This window comes from Andrographis paniculata, unplaced genomic scaffold (genome assembly GCF_009805555.1).
Source record: "Andrographis paniculata isolate CXL003 unplaced genomic scaffold, ASM980555v1 Contig37END, whole genome shotgun sequence".
NCBI lineage: Eukaryota > Viridiplantae > Streptophyta > Magnoliopsida > Lamiales > Acanthaceae > Andrographis > Andrographis paniculata.
The window spans coordinates 7,021,966-7,041,997 of record NW_026137570.1 but is presented as its reverse complement, the minus strand read 5'-3'; the positions used below and the strand labels follow the sequence as shown (position 1 = coordinate 7,041,997).

The following is a 20,032-nucleotide window of genomic DNA, read 5'->3' as shown; positions in this document are numbered from 1 at the left end:
AATATAGTCCAACGGAACGAGCATTTCGTTGAATAGTTTTGTTCTATACAACGTTATAAAATTAATACACATCGTTCAATAAAACGTTCTATTAGATCAATAAAAGATATATTAGAGACTTGAAACTCGTTCTATTCATATTTCAAAAAAATTTGTGCGCCTCTTCGCATAATCCATCCTATTAGTTTATAGTAAAAGAAATAATGTTACAAACTTAATTATGCCCAAATATTGAATAAAGTTTCATAATCTTTAAATTATTTAGGATCATCAAATTTATATATACCCAAAGGATAGTTTGTAACTTGTGGGGCTATTCATTTGGTTTTCTTGGTGTTAAAAGACTTTATTCTTTATTCTTTTTAAATAAATATTTTATTACTATATAATCCTTATCTGGAGGCGTCGGGATTTGAATCAATTCCCACACCATCAGGTCATTTCTTACAGGACACATATTTGTGGTCTTTGACTATAGATTGTATTGTCCGTTTATGTGATTATATTTATATTATATTAACGTAGAATGAATAAAACATTTTACTCTTCAAGTACGCTTTGCATAAACTCTTGACCGAATATAATAACTTGCAAATTAAGCCCACCAAAACAAATCACAGTATGTGTTGTTTGTATTTATACTGTATTTTTTACTATGTAATGTCAGCATTGTACTGAATTTTTTCAATCAATATATTAATTGCCGCATTTGATTATTAATTTTTTTCAAAAAATTAATCAAATTACTCTCTAAATATAAAATACAAAAAAAAAAAAGAAAAAATAACAAACTAAAAAGAAAACCAAAGCTTTTGCCGAGAGAAAAATTAGTAAATTAAGGGAATATTATTGCTATTTGAAGTAATCATTTTAGAAAATATTGAATAATGCTATCACCTTTCATTTAATACATCTTTATTTACTTTATCTTGGAGTTTGTTATTTTATGATTTCAATTGAATTTATTCAGTTATATTTTTTAATAAAAATATACTTTATCCGCTTCAATACAATAGTCTTATTTACCATTTTTGTCCGTCTTAAAATAATAGTCTTATTTCCATAAGTAATCATATCACTGTAAAACTACTATTACTTTTTCATTATTATTACACAACTGCCACTACTTTTTACACTAATACACTCATAAAGACAAAGAAAATTTTTATCCATATTTTTTACCAATTACCAATACAATATCAATATTCCTTTAAATATATTATTCAAACAAAAATTTAAATTAACACCACAACCAAATAATAGCCAATATTTTATATTCTTTTCCTCCACCAAAATTATAGCCAATTTTCTTTTTTAATTGTCCAACTAAACTTATACATTGAGTTACATTACTCATTCATATAATTTGATCCTCAATCGATCAATCCAATGTTGTGTTACATTACTCGAAATAAGACTAAGAGAGCCGAAATCTTTTTCTTATTTACTTATTTTTTATGTGCTACGCTACATGTGTTGAGGCATCCTATTTTTGTGTCTGAAGTAAACGAAGGACCAAAAGTCAATTAATTTATTCCGACTATAATTGTGAGCATTGATCAAGCCGGGACAGGTTCCGCCAATCTCTCATTCTCGGATTTAGCCAAACTTTCGTAGTATTCGACTAACACTTTCCATCCTCCGGGGCACATGAAACCGTCCGGCGGGCTTTCTTTATTCTTCGCAAGGTTTCGCATCTATCCAATTATCAAACAAATCGCAAAGGAAAAAATGAGATTAGATGACTAGTTGGAAGTTTGATTAGATAAATTTTATTTAATTAATAATATTTGATTTATGATGTAATAATATATATAATTAAAAATAATAAAATATGTATATAATTTTATAAATAATAAAATTTTATATACACAGATAAAATGTAGTATATATTTATACATAATTAAGATTGTTAATTTTATAAAAAAATGAAATTTTTTGAATATATGAATATATTTATTTATAGATAAAAGAGATAAAAAAAATTTAAAATTTTTAAGTGTCTCGGATAGTATAATATGTGCATTATTATTATTATTATTATTATTATTATTATTATTATTATGTCGAAATAAACATATATTACCTTGGTGCCCGATATGAAGAGAAAATCTTGAGCCCTTGATGGATCAAAGAACGCCATTTTGCCTAGCGTTTTGTCGTAAGCAGCGACCTGATATATAAATAAAACATTATTACCAAGGATTACCAAGCTTTTAAAATAATTTAATTGTTTAAACATCTTAAAAAAGAATTCGAAGTTCAATTTAAACTTGTAATAAACATATTCACCAAACAAATTTTGTAAGTTATTAAGAATGACAAAAATATTATTAAGATATTCGTTTATTTTTAAATATTTTACAGAGAGAATAATGCCCATTTTTAGCGGAAACAATGTATAATGTTATATGTAAGTGAATAAATCAAAGAATTTTTTACAACATTTATAAAAAGTTAAACAATTTTGGCGCACCTTGAAGGGCAAAATGTTGAGGCGTTCCAACCCGGGCGCCATGCTTAGTACCTTCTTCCCATGGTCGGCATCGTATAGATCTCTTTTTTCGAGTGGATGGCTCATCCCGGCCGGATCACGCCCCACAATGTAAAAATTTGCCCCGGCATTGATCCGAGCCTTGGCGTGCCATTGCACCTCAGTCGGGCCGGCATAGTGCATCGGGGATGGGAATATAGACACTATCGTGGTCTCCGGGTCCAAAATCCCATCTTCAAGCACCTATTACAAAATATATATATATGATCATCAGTCATATTTTATAAGAAAAGATGATACTTTCTTCGTCCCAAAAGCGTAGTTCTATTTTGCCATTTTTGTTGTTTCAAAACAGTAGTCTAATTTCTATTTATGGTAATTACCTCCCTATATTTTAGTGAATCATTTCTATTTTTTCACAATAATTACATAAAACATGAGTATTTTGATATTTTAAAAACACTTTTACATACACTGTCAATATAATACTATTATTTCTTAATTGTTGTGCATATCTGAAATATTCGTATTATTTTGGGATGGAGGGAGTATATTTTTACATGAAACTATCATGATTATACAACAATAAAAAAATAATAAAAAAATTGAAGAATAAAATCTATGTTAATCAATAAAATTTTCAAAAGTATATATAAAAACAAAATTTATATCGAGTAAAAAAAACGTTCAAAAGTACATATGCAAACAAAATATCAGGTGTATAGGACTATTCAAGCTAATACGTGATCAATTTTATTCCATCAGTCATCTGATTGTATTCTTTTTATTATTTTTTGCTTTTTTATAATAAAAATACGCGATAGTCCCACCTCTCGACATTGTTATTTCTATCTTAGACTAAATTATTTTAATCTTAATTTATAATTATTTTTACTAATATATTTTTAATTATTTATTAATTATAATTATCCTAAATTCTCGTATTTACAGTAATTCGAACACGTTAGATAGGATATAAAAAGTACTACAATTTTTTTATTTGAAAAAAAAAGAATTATTTTTTTGAAAACAACTTAAAATAAAAAATAAATATAAATTTGAATGACCGCATAAAATTACACGAGACTAACCTTCTCGTGTTGCTTCATGCGCCAACTAAGAGGCACATCATCGGCTTTCGTGTACCCGCCCAACGGGTGGAGCAAGAGGACCGGGTTCTTGTAGCCCATGTCGAGGAGCCTTTGCCGGGTGTCGTTCATAAGCAATGCGTGCCCATTGTGCACCGGATTTCTCAATTGGAAGGCGAAGACGGCGTCGGCTTCCCGCCGCTCGAACTCGGCGCGCAGCTCGGCCGGGGAGAGCCGAAACCGGTCCAAACCGTCGTCGTATTTGACCGGATTTATCACAGCTAGGTCGCCGCCGACGAGCCAGTTGCCGGCGTTTGTAATCGCCTCCTCCACGTATGGAAGTCCCGGAGCTGTGGTCCCCCATGTTCTTGCTATTCTTTCTTCCTTGTTGTGCCTGTAAATCTCTATGCTGCCAATACAAGCATCTTAGGTAAGTTTTACAATTTAAAATATATAATAATAATAATAATAATAATAATAATACAATCATCTTATGTATTTGATCATCTCAATAGTTGAAATCTTGGAATATAAATTATTATTTATATTTAATTAAAATATAATTTTTAAAATATTTTAAATTTAATATATTATAAATACTGAAATTTAAAGAAAACATAATTAATAAGTAATTAAAATATATTAGTAAAAATAATTATTATATAATAAATTATAAATTAAAATTAACATAACTTATTATATAATTAAAATTATAAGTTATACTTAAAATTTAAATTTTAATTAAAGTGCATAATTATATTTATTAGATATAAGATGAAACTAACAATAATAACAATAGTGGACGAAAAATATGGGACGGAAGAATTATTATACTCCCTCCGCTTCTGAGGATCACATTTACATTTTGCGTCGTTGTACTTAACATTAAAAATATCGTTATATTTATACAATTTGTTGTACAAATGTCCTTCTAATTGATATTATAAGATATCAATAAAAGTACTTTTTAATTTATACTACGTTTTTATATAATAATTAATATTAAAAATCAACATACAAAAAATAAATAAGATCTTAAAGACGAGAGGGACGATGGTAGTATTTTACTCATTCCGTCCACTTACAGTATGCACATTTCCATTAATATTTGTCACTTATTCTGTCACATTTTTTAAAAAAAAAATTATACACATTAATATAATTTTAATTTTTTAATTATAATTTTTTTTAAAATTTTTAATTAAATCAATTAGTTATATTAATTTTAATATAAAATTATTTATATTATATAATAATTATTTCCAATAAAATATTTTTAATTATATATTAATTATATTTTAATAGTATTATTTTTTAAATTTGATGTCCAGATAAATTTTCATAAATGTTTTTTTTTTAAAAAAAATACGAACAATCCAAAAAAAAGACCTTACAAAAAGAAAGGAAAACCTGAAATGACTAAAAAGCCCTTACTCGCTGAGAACGGCGACCAGGCGGTCCTCTCCGTCGACAAGCGCGACGGCGTCCGCCGCGCCGAGGCGGCGCTTCTCCGCGTCGTCGACGGCGAGCACGATCGGCACGGACATGTTCGCGACGGCGCCGCCGCCGCCGTCGCCGATGCGGATGGAGTTGAAGTGAAGTGCTTGGAGGAACTGGTGCTCCCTCATGAACCCTCTCAGCGGGCTGGCCCACCCCTCGCTCACCACCTGAACCCACTGCAGCTCCACCGCCGACAGCCTGATCCGTGGCAGCGCCGCCGCCTGCCTCACCTTCGCCGCCCGCTCTGGCCCCTTCACCACCAGGTCCACCAGCTCGCCGCCGTCCGGCTCGATCAGGGACGCGGATATTCCGGCGGCCGGCCGGGCCCCCCGCCGGAGGTGGAGGCGGGAAGGGTTAGGGGATTCTGTGAATTTTAATTTTGGTGAGAAATCGGTGGCGTAATTGGAAGTTCGGAGGTGGGTGGAAGCCATCGCCGCCGCCGCCATTGGTGGTTTTGTAAGTTTGCGCAGGGAAGAAGACGGCGGCGGTGTCGAGGGGTATTTTGGGGATTTTGTGTGTGGAGGGTATTTTGGGAATTTTGGTTATGAACCGTTTGGGGCTGGAATTAAGGTGGTCGGAATTTATTTATAGTGATGGAGAGATTGGGGGGATGAACCTGGATGGTTTTGGGTCTGTTGGTGGCAAAATTGCTCTTTTGTAATTTGGGATTATTTTTAAATAATTTTAATTGATTTAAATTTTATGTTTTTTTGAATGAAAAGTTTGAATAAATATATTGAATGAAAAGTTTGGTAACGTTTAAATAATACTCTATTTTTTTCTTTAACAGTCTATCTATTTTTTTATTTTAGTCTGTTTTCATAACAAAACTGTATTATCTACCTAACATTATAAATATCTTTTCAATTTATGATATGTTACACAAATATCATTACCTTTGTATCATAAAATACTAATAAAGATAATTTAATTTTTTTATTTGTATTTCTATTATATTTCAATATAATACTAATATTCATTAAACTCGTTCAAAAAATAAATGGATAAGTTTCTAAGGAAATTTTAATGATAAAAAAAATTGAGTATATGTCATGGGATTGTCAGATTGATTTAAGCAAATTAGTACAAAATTGATTTTATCCCGTAAACATGTTTTTGTTTGGGGGGTTTTGTATTTTTGGATTGATGTAAATAAGTATTAAATTGATATTTTATATATAAAATTAATTTTTAATATAATATATTTTTTATTTTTTTTATTTCATAAAGATTGACACATTCTTTTTTATTTATTTTTATAATAATTAATATATTTTTATTTTGGATAAAACTTACTATATGTTGTTGAATGTAGTATTTTGTATATAATTTTTTTAATATAATGTATAATATAACAAAATTAGTATTTGATATGTTATTTTTTATTTTTTTTTAAAAAAATAGAGTAATAATATTAAAACTTTGTTTTTAGTTGTAAGGCTTTACATCTTGTAAAATATCAAAACTAAATACATAGTTTATTTATTTATTTATTATACTTCTTTACACTAAAATTTAATTTTACATTTGAAACATCGTATTATACGTATTTATATCAAATTAAGTAATTATTGCAAAGTTTGTCTTGTTTGTAATTTGATTATTGCTTTCAGATTGAAATTATAAAAATAAAAATACTCAAAAGAAAAGAAAGTGAAGTCCAATGAATTTTAGAGGTATTTGTTATTTAAAAATAAACAAAATTATTCAATAATTTTCTTAGCATTAATTTTTAAATATAATCTTTTATCTAACTTATTTATTCTACAATATTTTTTATTTCGATTTGTTTCATATATCTGCAATATTTTCTAGATAGAATATAATTTTTTACATTCTATCTCATCACATCACTCATAAAAAAAAATACATATTTTTTTCATTACATAATACTCTCTCCGTCCGGCTCTAAGTGTTATATTTACCTTTTATGTCATTATACTTAACATTAAAAATATCATTATATTTATATAATTTTTTTTTATAAATATCCTTCTATAAGTATTATAAGGTACTAATGAAAGTATTTTTGCAAATTTTTCTTAATTTGTACTATGTTGTGATATAATAATTAATATTCAAATATCAATACGCAAAAAATAAATGAGACCCTTAGAGCCGGATGGAGATAGTATATACTATACATTTTTAAATAATAATTTTGAACAATTTTATAGTATTAACACATGTGTAAGAATAATTGTAAAATGTTAAAATATCTCAAATTATAAATCATAATTCTTTCTTCCCCTTAAATGTATCATTAAATTTCACAAGAATGTAAACAAATATTTTTTGAGGTAATAGTAAAAAGCTATTTGTGTTTGTTGGAAAGTTTTTATTTGATTAAATTTTTTAAATTAAACAATTATTCTATATTATATATATAAATATTGATATTATATTTAACATATAAAATAATATTTTAATATGATATAAAACTAAAAAAATTAATTTAATATTAAAACAAAACTCCTAGCAATCACAACTAGGTATGAAGAATTTTACCTAACATACCGAAATACCGACTTATCGTACCGTATCGTGTCGAAAATATCGAAAATTTCGGTAGAGTATGAATATCGTATCGAAGTTTTCGGTACGGTATCGATATAAATTTTCGGAAAGCTCGGTATACCGGTATGATACCGTACTAATATAATTTTTATTAAATAATTTAATTATTAATATAAATAATAATATATATTTTTAAATCATAAAAAAAATATGTAGACTATTGAAAATTTATTGATTTTTTCATAATATTTTTGCGGTGGAGAATTGTGATATTTAATTTTTTTTAATTATTTTGAAATTTAAAATTATATTTTTTATATATACTGGTATTATACCGAAAATAAATTTTCGATATAAACGTTATATACCGGTATCGTACCAAAATTGAAAATTTCAATATAAACAGCATATACTGTACTGTACCGAAAATTTCGATATACCAAAATTCGATATATTAAAATTTTCGATACGATACCGATATATATTTTTGTCCCAAAAAAATTCGATACGATATTAATCAGTACTTTAGGTATGATACGACATCCTATTAACAACCATAGGATTGCAAAAGCATAAAATAAAGCTTTTATTTTTATTTATTTATTAATGATGCGTTGTTTCAATGAAATTGCACTTTATTCAACTTTTGTCTAAAAAAAGCCCCAGATAAAGTGAAAGTACACGTTCAAATGAATGTGCCGAGAATTGTGTCCAGATTCATAATTTGAAAATTCTGTTGTAATGACTGAGTTCATTGCAGTCAACGGGCGTCAGCGCAACTGTAACCGCACAATAATTAATTAATTAATTAATGATTATGTATATTATAAATATAGGAGTTGATATTTGAATATTAATTATTATATCAAAATATAATATAAATTAAAAAATTTGTAAAAATATTTTCATTAGCGTCTTATAATACTAATAAAAGAATATTTGTAAAAAAATTTATATTAAATATATTTTTAATATTAAGTATACCGACGCAAAGATAAATATTACCTTTAGAGTTAGCGACGGGAAGGACGAAGACATGAAGTTGTGGATTTGATTTTGATTTCAAATTCTGTATTTTTTTATTATTTAATTTATATGTCATTTAGATAAAAATATACTTTCTCCGTCCAATTTCTATTATTCTAAAGTATATTTACACAATTTTTTAGGTGATTTGTCTTTTGTTATGAATTGACAAATTTGCCTTTAGGTGTATGGTAGAGATTAAAAGAATAAATGAATGAAGCGTAAAAATATAAAATTTGTGTTTAAAAAAGAAAATAGGACAATAGTTATTGGACGTCCCAAATATAAAAATAGGATATTAGTTTGTGGATGAAGGGAGTATATTTTTAGATTTTTAGCAAGATTTTCATTGTTGATTTTATTTTATTTTCTCTGTTATTAAAATATATGTTCGTTTGATAACGAATTAAAAAAAAAAGTTATGATTATTATTATTATTTAAAAAATATTAAACACAATATAATTTTGTATGAAAAAATAAAATTATTTTTTTAAGAAAATAATAATATTTATTGTATAAAAATAGTTGATTTGAATAAAAAAAATAAAAATATTTTCGTAATTTGGAGTAGTTGTTTTGAAAAAATATTGAATGATATTATTATAAATATATTGTGGTATTATTTATAATATGTGGATAAAAAAAATTAGATACATTTCTATCAAACCAAAAGAATGAACCAATGCTTATAGGTGTGTTTGGCTGTCTTTTTTTTTTTTTTTTATTAGTAAATAATATTTTGAATATAATATTTTCTTTAAAATAAAATAATACTATATTTTTATAGAATATCATAAAAATTAAACTAAAGAAAAAAATTATTTAATGAATACCATTATATATATATATACATACACACTATAATAAAGATAAAACAATAAAAACTAGGCCCAAGTCAAAGTGGGCCTTAGGCCCATCAAACAAAATGTTTGTAAGTTTGTGTTTTAGTGATTGATGTTTTATAACCCATGTAGATATTGCATGTGCTATATATTATTACTTCGCAATTTTATTTATTTATTTTTTAAAAAATCTATTAAATATATTTAATCGTTTATTTGTTGTAATATTTGTTTTTACCATTCTGTCGTTATTTTCTATTTAGGTGATTTTTTAAATATATTTTTCTGAATTATACAACTTTTTATCTTTTATACAAAAATAGAAATAATAGCAAAAATATTTGGGATAGATTAAATATTTGTTACTATATTAGGTTGCAATTTGTGCAAATTTAGATGATTATTTTTTGTACTAGATAGTAGATTTGCTATTGCAAACAAGTTGAGAGTATCTTATTTGTATTTGAAAATAAATAAATAAATAATCATAATAAAAATAACAATAATAATAATAATAATAATAATAATAATAATAATAATAATAATAATAATAATAATAATAATGGATCATTTGCTTTAGAGTGTTTTGCGTTTTTTAAGGTTATTTGTTTTTGTTCTTTTTTAGTTTAGTTTTAATATTTTTATTGTCACGTAATTATTGCGATTTTCTATATAAAAAATATCATTTTATAAAAAAAGATACATTCAAACTATTATTCAAGAAAAAAAAAAAAAAAACCCATTAAACTCCAAGAAAAAAATCATACTCGAAATTTTATATGTATACAATGAACTAGATTGCAACAAGAAGTAATATGTTTGTTTGGGATTTGGATTTTGAGTTGAGATTTAAATAGTAAAAATTTTGAATTGAAATAATTGAATGATGTGATATAAATAGATGATGTGATGTTTTGAATGTATAATTGATTTTTAGTATACTATAAAAAATTAAAAATAAATATTTGATTTAATATTTTTTTTTAAAAAAAATTCAATGAATAATAGAAATTCTAACAAGTCTATCAAACAAACACACATACACACACAAAAGTTATAGGTATATATCATAAATTTCATATTGAACACACTATTCGTCCAAAAGTAACAACGATCAAAACATACACACTCTGAACACGTGTGATTTGAAGACCAAACAAAATAAAATGTTCGTAGCACACTTAAATCGATGACTACGGAAATAATTTTATTATGAAAGAATCAATTATTTGAAAGTATTGATTCATTTTTTTCACATAATTTTCAAATTAAGAAAATGATATTGCAACTCTTGTCCTAATTTGTTCCACATCGGCATCATTTGTACTAATTGAATAATCAAATGATCGCATAGTCGATGCATTGAAGGTGTGAATAGTCATAGAGATGTCTTCGATCTTCCAATCCAACAATAGGCACCATTGAATTGACGACCATTATATCGTAGGTGGTTATATATAACAAAGCATAGTGTTGTATTATACAGAAGCATGTGTTGTGCAGTTTATATATTGTATTGTAGCTTATAAATATATATATATATATATTCTTGTGTTGAAATTAATAATATATTATACTATATTAAATTATACTCTCTCCGTCTCATAACAAAGTATCTTTTTTCCATTTTAACCCGTCCCATAACAAAGTGCCCATTTCTTTTTTTTTAGTAATTGTACTCTCTACCTAACATTACAAGTACCCTTACAACTTACAATATATTACACAAATGTCGTTACCTTTATATCACACATACTAATAAGGTTATTTCAGTCATTTCTACTTTATTTCTACTATATCCCAATATAATACTAATATTTTTAAAATTACGTGCAAAAAATAAATGGATATTTACTTATGGGACGGGAGGAGTATTATGTATTGTCAGAATATATGTTGTATGTTGTATTATCATGTGTGGTACGTTTTACTTAAATATGTTGACCGAGTCAAATTAACATAGAATTCGCTTCGATATTTGACCCAGTCAGTATGAAAATCACTCTGTTATTTGAAGTCGCTATTAGTGTTATCCATTCACGGGGCGTGCATATTATTATTTCATAAAATACGGTGGCATAATACTTTTAAAATAAACGATATATATTGTGTAAATTAAACATAATTCACGAAAAATTGACCTAAAATTTTCAATGCAAAGATGATGAGTTTTTGTGTACTTTTAAATGTGTTATTGCAAACAAGTTAATTAAGAATATTTTATGTGTGTATTTAAAAGAAAAGAATGTAAGAAAGAAAAAAGTGAATCGCATACTAAATTAATATATATATATATATTTGAATGTATGTTAAATGAATTTATATATTTATTTACAGAAAAGAATAAAATTTATACAATAAAAAAATAAAATAATTTCAAAGAAACCGAGATAGGTATGGTTGATATTTTTATGATTTCAAATTGAAACACTGTTCACTCTCACAGTAAATAACAAAAATACATTATTTTTTTCTCATAGAATATCGTATCAAAATATTATTTAAACCAAAATTTAAATTAATATACAATTTCAAGTCAATTTTCAACCACAACCAAACAACTTGAGAAGAATTAACAAAACATTTCCAACTTCAAAGAATTTCAAGAAATGTGTTTGTGGTTAGTTACTTGAAATTCTTCTTCTTTTTTTTTTTTTTTTTTTTATTTAGAAAATATCTAATAAAATACACAACACAAAAATAGAACCTAAGTAAACATTTTTTTTTTCTTTTCCCTCATTTTCACTATTTCATTTATATTTTTTTCCAAAAAAAAAAACATCACATTCACCGTTTGTTTTTATTTTCAAAATATTACTATGACACGATTATTTTTATCTCAATACATAAAAGGAAATAAAATATAATAAAATAAACACACACACAGAGATATGAACACACACAAACACTACAAATGAAATTAAAAATGCACACAAATAATCCACAACATAAATAATCCCTAATTTCAATTACTTATCTGTTTGGTGAGTTTTCTTCACTGCAACTCTGCAACCTTCATAAAATCAAATCAAATATTAAAAACATATATACAAAATTTTTAAAAAATAAATAAAAAAATCACCACAGAACAAGAAAACACACACACACACATATATATATATATATATCTAACAGGATCGAATCAATTAAGAAAAGAAAAAGAGATGGACTGTAAACTAATAAAATCCTAATTATTAGCTTTAGGGTTCTTGAGGAAGAAGATTGAAAATTAGGGTTTGGCAATTAGGAGCATGAGATGAAGCTACAGCATGATCTAAATTAAATCGATCGAAGAATTGGGAGATTATTAATTTAGATCATGCTGGCAGCTTTACCAGATGCTGCTTCTGCTGCTGCTAATCCTTCATATGCACGCTGTAAAAGATCGATCAGTAATGGAGCTTGGTGTCTGAATGTATGTATGTATGTATGTATATATATAGAGAGGTCCCAAGCTAATTAGGTCAGTATTAATGGAGAAAAGTGGGGGATTAGGGTTTCGAATAAGAAATAATATTAAAGGGGGAAAAAAAGGGCTATGGAATTAAACCCTACTATATAATAATAACAACTACTACAACTAAATCATAGGGTAGGGTGGGGTGGGGTGGGGTTGGGATGGTCCCTATTTAGAGAATATATATATATAGTATATATATGTATGTATATATATATGTGTGTGTGGAAATTGAATATTGTCAATTTGACATGCTATATATCTCCATAAATAAATTTGAAATTTAGAAGTTATTTTTTTTTTTTTAATTTTTTGTGTGTTTAGCTGTAAGATTTTGTACTTAGTTTTACTATTTAAATATATTTTTCTTAAAAAAAAATCAAATTAAATATATATTTTTTATTTATTATATTAAGTTAAAATTTAATTTTACATTTAAAAAATATTATATCAATACATATTTATACCAAATCAAACACATGCTTCAATTCAAAGGGTTTGTTCACTTTGTTTTTTGGGTTGATGTGGTGTTATTTGTTAATTACGGAAAATTGTATTGTTAATATAAAAAAAATAATATTTTTTGTTGAATTAATGACTTTTTATAAGTGGATATATATTATGTTAATTTGTGTATATTGTATTTTTTAAAAATAATACTCCCTTCGTCCCTTAATAATTTATCCATTTTTTTTATTTTCGGACATACTTTTATATCATACAATACTAATAAGGGCAATTTAGTCATTTTATCTTTATTTCTACTACATTCCAATATAATACTAATATTTCTAAAATTCCGTGCAAATGAATATATAAATATGGGATGGATGGAGTATTTATAAAAATTATTACATACTAAAATAATTATTTTCTTTCAGATTATATGGAGGAACCACAAATATGAGATAATTTTATTAGTTTAGACAAAGCTTTTACAGCCTAAATTGATTTTTTTTATAACATTAAAATTCGCAATCGTTATCTTATTTGAATGTATTCTTAGTAAGCTATTGGACGAACTTAATATCCTACAAATTAGAATAGCAAGACAAGTCACACTATGCCTATGTGTAAAAAAGCGGAAAAAAAATTGAAAATTTCTTTTTCTTTGTTGGCACTATGTGTGTATACATATATAAAACAAAGAAAAGCCCCTATCCATTTTAGAAATTTGATTTTATACTTACCATTTATATACCATATTATATATATATATATATGTATTTATTGTGAATATGATTTTCAATTACTAATTATAGGGAGGTAGCTGTAGTGTTTATAAAGGTTTTATCAATATTGTGCTAACAATATAAGTAAGATATATGCAAGATATGTTACAATTGATTTCAACAAGAAGGTATGTTAATACATAATATTCTTTCCGTCCCAATATAATAGTTTTATTTACCATTTTTGTCCGTTTCAAAACAATAGTCTTATTTCTATAAATAACCATATCACCGTAAAACTACCCCTACTTTTTCATTTTTATTACACAATTGCCACTATTTTTTACACTAATACACTCACAAAGGGAAAAAAGTCTTTTATCCATACTTTTTACCAACTACCAATATAATATCAATATTCCTTAAATCTCATGTACAACTCAATTAAAACTATATTTATGGGACGGAGGAAGTATAAAACTAACATATTATGTGATAATAGTTCAATATATATACACGGCACAATAGATAATTTTAATCGACAATATATGATAATGATATCTACAACATGTTATTTTTATCCCAACCATCGCCGGACTATTTTCATATGCTAATTAAAGGTAATAATAAGTACAGTAATCAATACCGTAACTATTTCGATAATTGTGTGATAAAATTATTTTACAATATATGTTAATTTAGAAGAAAAATCAACACTCTTGATGATTTTTCAGCACACATAATATATAGAAATAGTACATATTTTTGTTACACACAGCACATGCCATAACGTGCGTAATAAAGACATGTGTTGTTTGTTCATAATTACAACGTGTGATGCATAAGAGTATGTCGTGTACTAAAATCAATTGTAATTGTTGCATGTGCTATGCGAGACTATATCATGTGTTGTATTTGTATTATATTAATATAAATTATGTGTTGTATTATTATATTAGTATACTACGTGCTATTTAGCATAGTACTGAATTTTAAATTTAACACTGGAGCCGCAACCATATATATTATATAGAATTATATCAATTCTATTCTTAGGCATGTTTACTTGTTTAGTATATTAAAGGCATTCTTTAATGCTAATTCGTACTATATATATTGTTTATTTTGATAAAGTAAAATAATACTAATATAATACATATAGCCATTTGCATCTACACATTCAATTGCCTACATCTCTATTATTTAGGTATCTAAATAAAATAGTATATGATAAGCTATGACATATATATATTTCTCTTTTTTTAGAATATATATATATATATATATATATAACCTTGGTTTTTGTTTTTCTCATTTGAACAAATTGTTTGGTTGTATTATGGTGTCTTAATGTGTTTTGGAAATGTTAAAAAATTTGAAATAAAATCATTGTTTAATATGACAATCCAAATAAAAATATAACACACTATATGATAGTAATTTTTAAAGAGAAAAAATAAATTATTATAAATAATTAGTGAAAATTAAAAATTGAAAACACAATCAAACAAACTCTGAGCGTAATAATATTCACATCAAAACACCTTTTTAAATGAAATTAATTTTAGTATAATATATATATATATATAAATGTTTAATTTAATATTTTTGAGAATTTTTTTTTGATAAATAGTAAAAATAAAGAAAAGTTTGATATAAGAACACACCTTGTATTAAAAATAACTACTTGTAATTTGGGGACTGCAAATAAAATATATATATATATATATATATACTAATCATGAACTAAAGAAAAATAAAATAAGAAAATAATTGGATTATTACTTTACTCAAAATAATTAGTTTTTTCTTTTTCTTTTTATAAATATGTAACATATTTGTGTGATTGAAACTATTATGTTAATTAACCTAAGTGCTAGCAAATTAATTTTAACAACTATTATTGAAGTTAATTAAATCGACAAATAATAGAGTTAGGGTTTGTTTGCAATTATTCATAAGGATTTTATTTGACATTTGAGACTAGAATTGCATTATTTCCATCAAGTTGAAATGTGAGATCAAAAATTTAGATATATTTTGATATTCTTGGATAAAAGCTATTTAAATAAATTTTATTTTTGAAAAGAAAAAAAAAAAAAAAAAACTTTTAACATCAAACATGGCCACTAGAGTGTATGTGTGTTGTAACAATAAATCAAACACTATAGATGATGGTTGTCTTCGATTGCTAGGTCGAAATTTAAATAAATTTTATTTCCATATTTGTGTAAATTAAAAGATTTTTCGCAATTTTTTACTTTAAAATATTGTTTGTTGATTACTCTCGTTTCAAAATTTTTAATTGTAATAATTTAGTCATGTGCACTTTCGTTTTATCACAATTTTGATTTCATACTCAAATTGTAAGTTATGTTCTAGTGCGCTCGAAAGTACCAAAATCGTGAATAATAATAATAATAATAATAATAATAATAATAATAATAATAATAATATGTTGGAATCCCTTTCAAGAATTAGGTTGGGAAAGCTTTTATATTTAGATGAAATAACTTTTGATATGATGTAAACTTAAAGAATAAAATAAATTCAAAAAAAAATAATACAAAGTAAATAAACTCTTAAAAAACTCTCCATTTTCAATTGAAACTTTGTTTGGAATAACACATTTTGAGAATTGGAATTTCTATTGTTTTTCATTTCTACTTACCAAATGTGCTGAATACTTATGAATTGAAAAAAAAAAATCATTTACAAAATATATACTTCCAAATACATTTTAATATATATATATTCTCACATACTATTCGTTACATATAAAATACTAATATTTCTTAATGTACGAAAAAAAAACAAAAAAAAAAAAAAAAAAAAAAACCAAACACATGCATTATGAACAGAGAAAGTATTATTTACCCGTATCAAATATTACGACTATATACATATTGCAAATGATTTCGAATAGTTACCATATATACACACATATGTATATGTATGTATTTTGAGAAAGAATCTTACCTCAAAATAATTTGAAGTATGCATTTCATGGGGAATACTCCCAAAGAAGAGAAAAAAATAAATATGTATGAGATTCCTCCCATGTGGGATACTCATACATACCTTTTTACATATGATACATGTGTGAGAAGCATTACTCTCTTTTATAGTTTGAGGGTTCAAATAAATTAAGGATGTTCGTCTGAAGGTTTGAATTTTGAATTGAGATTTGAATATTAAAAATTTTGAATCGAAATAGTTGTATGATTTAATTTAAATAGACGTTGATGTGATATTTTGAATGTAAAATTGATTTTTAGTAATCTCTCCGTCTCGGCTAATTTGTCCCATTTAGATTAGGCACGGAGTTTTAGGTATTGTGTAACTAGTGAGTAATTAAGAAGTGTATTAGTAAAAATAATTTTAGAGGAAGATAAATGACTAAATAGTTTAATTAAAATAAACAAAATTATGAATTATGAATTTTAAAATGTGATTAAAGTGTATAATTGTATTTCCAAATAAAGAAAGAACAAATTATGTGGAACAGACAGAAATAGAAGTAGTGGACAAATTAAGTGTGACGGAAGAAGTATAATACTCCCTCCGTCCCATAACAAAATATTCATTTTTTCATTTTAGTCTGTTCCATAACAAAGTATCAATTTTCTTTTTTTTTTAAGTAACTGTACTATATACCTAACATTACAAATACCTTTACAACTTACAATATATTACACAAATGTCATTATCTTTATATCATACGTACTAATAATGTTATTTTAGTCATTTCTACTTTATTCCTACTATATTCCAATATAATACTAATATTTCTAAAATTACGTACAAAAAGCAAATATATACTTACTTCTTTGACAGAGGGAGTATAAAAGATAAAAAATAAGTTTTTGATTTGATTTTTTTGGAAGAAAAAAATTGATGTATAGTAATTTTTTTGGAAAATCCCGATCACACCCTTATTGTAATCTTCCTCGTCGTCGCCCTTTGTTAGTTGAGAGATGAGAACAATTGTAGAAAGAGGGGACCTTAGCTTTTGTATGGCTTGCTTTGTTCATAAGGCATCTATTGCAATATTCACTTCGAAAATGGAATATCGAATTTGGAAAAGCATCTCTCCATTCCGCCAATATAATACTCTTCTTGTCTCTATTTGTTCGTATTTATTTTTATCTCTCTTCCTCAATAATTTACGTAGGGATGTCATAGGGGAATTGACTCATCTTCTAGCTAGGTTTAATTTATTTAATAGCCGTGCTTTGGAAGTTTGTTAGAATTGTTGACGAGTCGAACTAAGTTACTATGTTTTTTTTTTTTTCAAATTAAGTTTGATATATATGAATAAATTATGTAATTCTTGATTGTATTTTAGTATAAATGCACAAAATATATTATGTTTCATTTATTGTGTGAAATCTATTGTTAAATTAAAATATACAAAAAATACTATTTTAAATAACTTTATTTGAATAAAATAAATAAATAATTGGTTTTTTTTTTTTTTTTTTGCAAATTAAGTAAAGTCTCCACAAAACTATTAAATAAATTGTTGATAAATTATTTAGTTGCTTACTTTACTCGAAAAAATATTATTTATGATATTCTACTTTTTTTAATTTGTATAAAATTTCTATAATTTAGATGATTGAAGAAGAGTATTTTGTCAATACTTTAATTTAACAAATAAACTTTTACATTATAATAATAACTACATATTTAGAATTCAACATTAAAAAAGAAACTTTGTTAAAAATATTTTTAACATTTTTTGACTAATAATATCATAATATTGTAGATAAAGCTCCAACTTGTCTAATTCTTTTACTTATTAAATGAAATTTAGTTTCTTAAGTTTAAAAATAAATTGGTTGGTAGAAAATTTGTGATTGGCGTAACATAAAAGACTAATGTAAATTTCCCTTTTTCTTTTTAATTTTTTTTTATTTCTTTATTTTATTTTTATTTTTTTTTTTTTGTAAAATTCCTATTTATACACCTATAAAACGATGATAATTTGATGGAATTATACACCAACTGTAAAAATCCCTATTGGCATTAGTGTCTATTAACTCGGTTGTTTTTAAGGAAATATCTATATAGATAATCATGTTGATTGATCAAATACGAGTAAAAATTTATAAAAAATAATAATAATAATAATAATAATAATAATAATAAATATTAATATAATATATATCAAATATTTTAATAGTAAATTATATAATTACTTTTAGGAAAATATAATTTTAATTTTGAAACAACACTATTTTAATTTAATCAACAAATATTTATACAACACATTTTAATATAATATATATAACAAATATTTTAATAAAAAACTATATAATTTAATCAGCACAATAGATTTTAATTTTAGCTTCATAGTACTGTAAATAAATTATATAGCAAAGCACAATATATAACTCATATAGCATATATTAATATAATTCATACAATACATATTTCTATATAATATATGTTATTTACTAATTATTTCAAATTAAGGTCCTAACTTAGTAATATATAATATATCTTGTGATAATTTGCTAATTAATTTAAATTAATTTGTTAACTTGATCAAAATCAACTTAACGCTAATTCAACCTAATGGCCACCTTTATAAATATTTATTATTTGATCAAATCAACATCCAATTAGCACCGTAATCAAATTTAATTTTTTATAATATTTATTAATAGTATTTTTTTCTTCAAAATAAAAAAATAAAAATATGATATCAAATTATTATTTGGTTTCACAAAACAGTAACTTATTAATGCTATAAAAGTTTAAAATACAAAAAAAACAAACTAACTGTATTTAAGCCTCTAAAAATAAACTAAAATATTGCAGATACTATGTTGTCAACATAAGCTTTACAGATAATCAAACATCTATATTTATACATATCTCAGCATATTATTATAAATATATTATGATATGTATAAAAACTGATCCA

At 25.0% G+C, this 20,032-nt stretch overlaps 1 protein-coding gene across 1 annotated transcript; it reads right to left on the bottom strand.

Moving 5' to 3' along the window:
• Positions 1–1,234: 1,234 nt before the first annotated feature.
• LOC127250671 (ATP sulfurylase 1, chloroplastic-like) lies at positions 1,235–5,659 on the bottom strand. The gene is made up of 5 exons (XM_051274059.1): positions 5,017–5,659; positions 3,586–3,991; positions 2,477–2,737; positions 2,087–2,173; positions 1,235–1,697 (listed from the first exon to the last, which is right to left on the bottom strand). The coding sequence occupies exons 1-5, from the start codon at positions 5,526–5,528 to the stop codon at positions 1,560–1,562; spliced, it is 1,404 nt and encodes a 467-aa protein (XP_051130016.1). The 5' UTR covers positions 5,529–5,659; the 3' UTR covers positions 1,235–1,559.
• Between the last annotated feature and the right edge of the window lie 14,373 nt (positions 5,660–20,032).

Coding starts and splice junctions, on each gene's coding strand:
- LOC127250671 (XM_051274059.1), bottom strand. CDS start 5,528: ATGGCGGCGGCGGCGATGGCTTCCACCCACCTCCGAACTTCCAATTAC. Junction 3,992..5,016: donor CTGGTCGCCGTTCTCAGCGA/GTAAGGGCTTTT, acceptor TTGTATTGGCAG/CATAGAGATTTACAGGCACA. Junction 2,174..2,476: donor TCAACATTTTGCCCTTCAAG/GTGCGCCAAAAT, acceptor TTTATATATCAG/GTCGCTGCTTACGACAAAAC.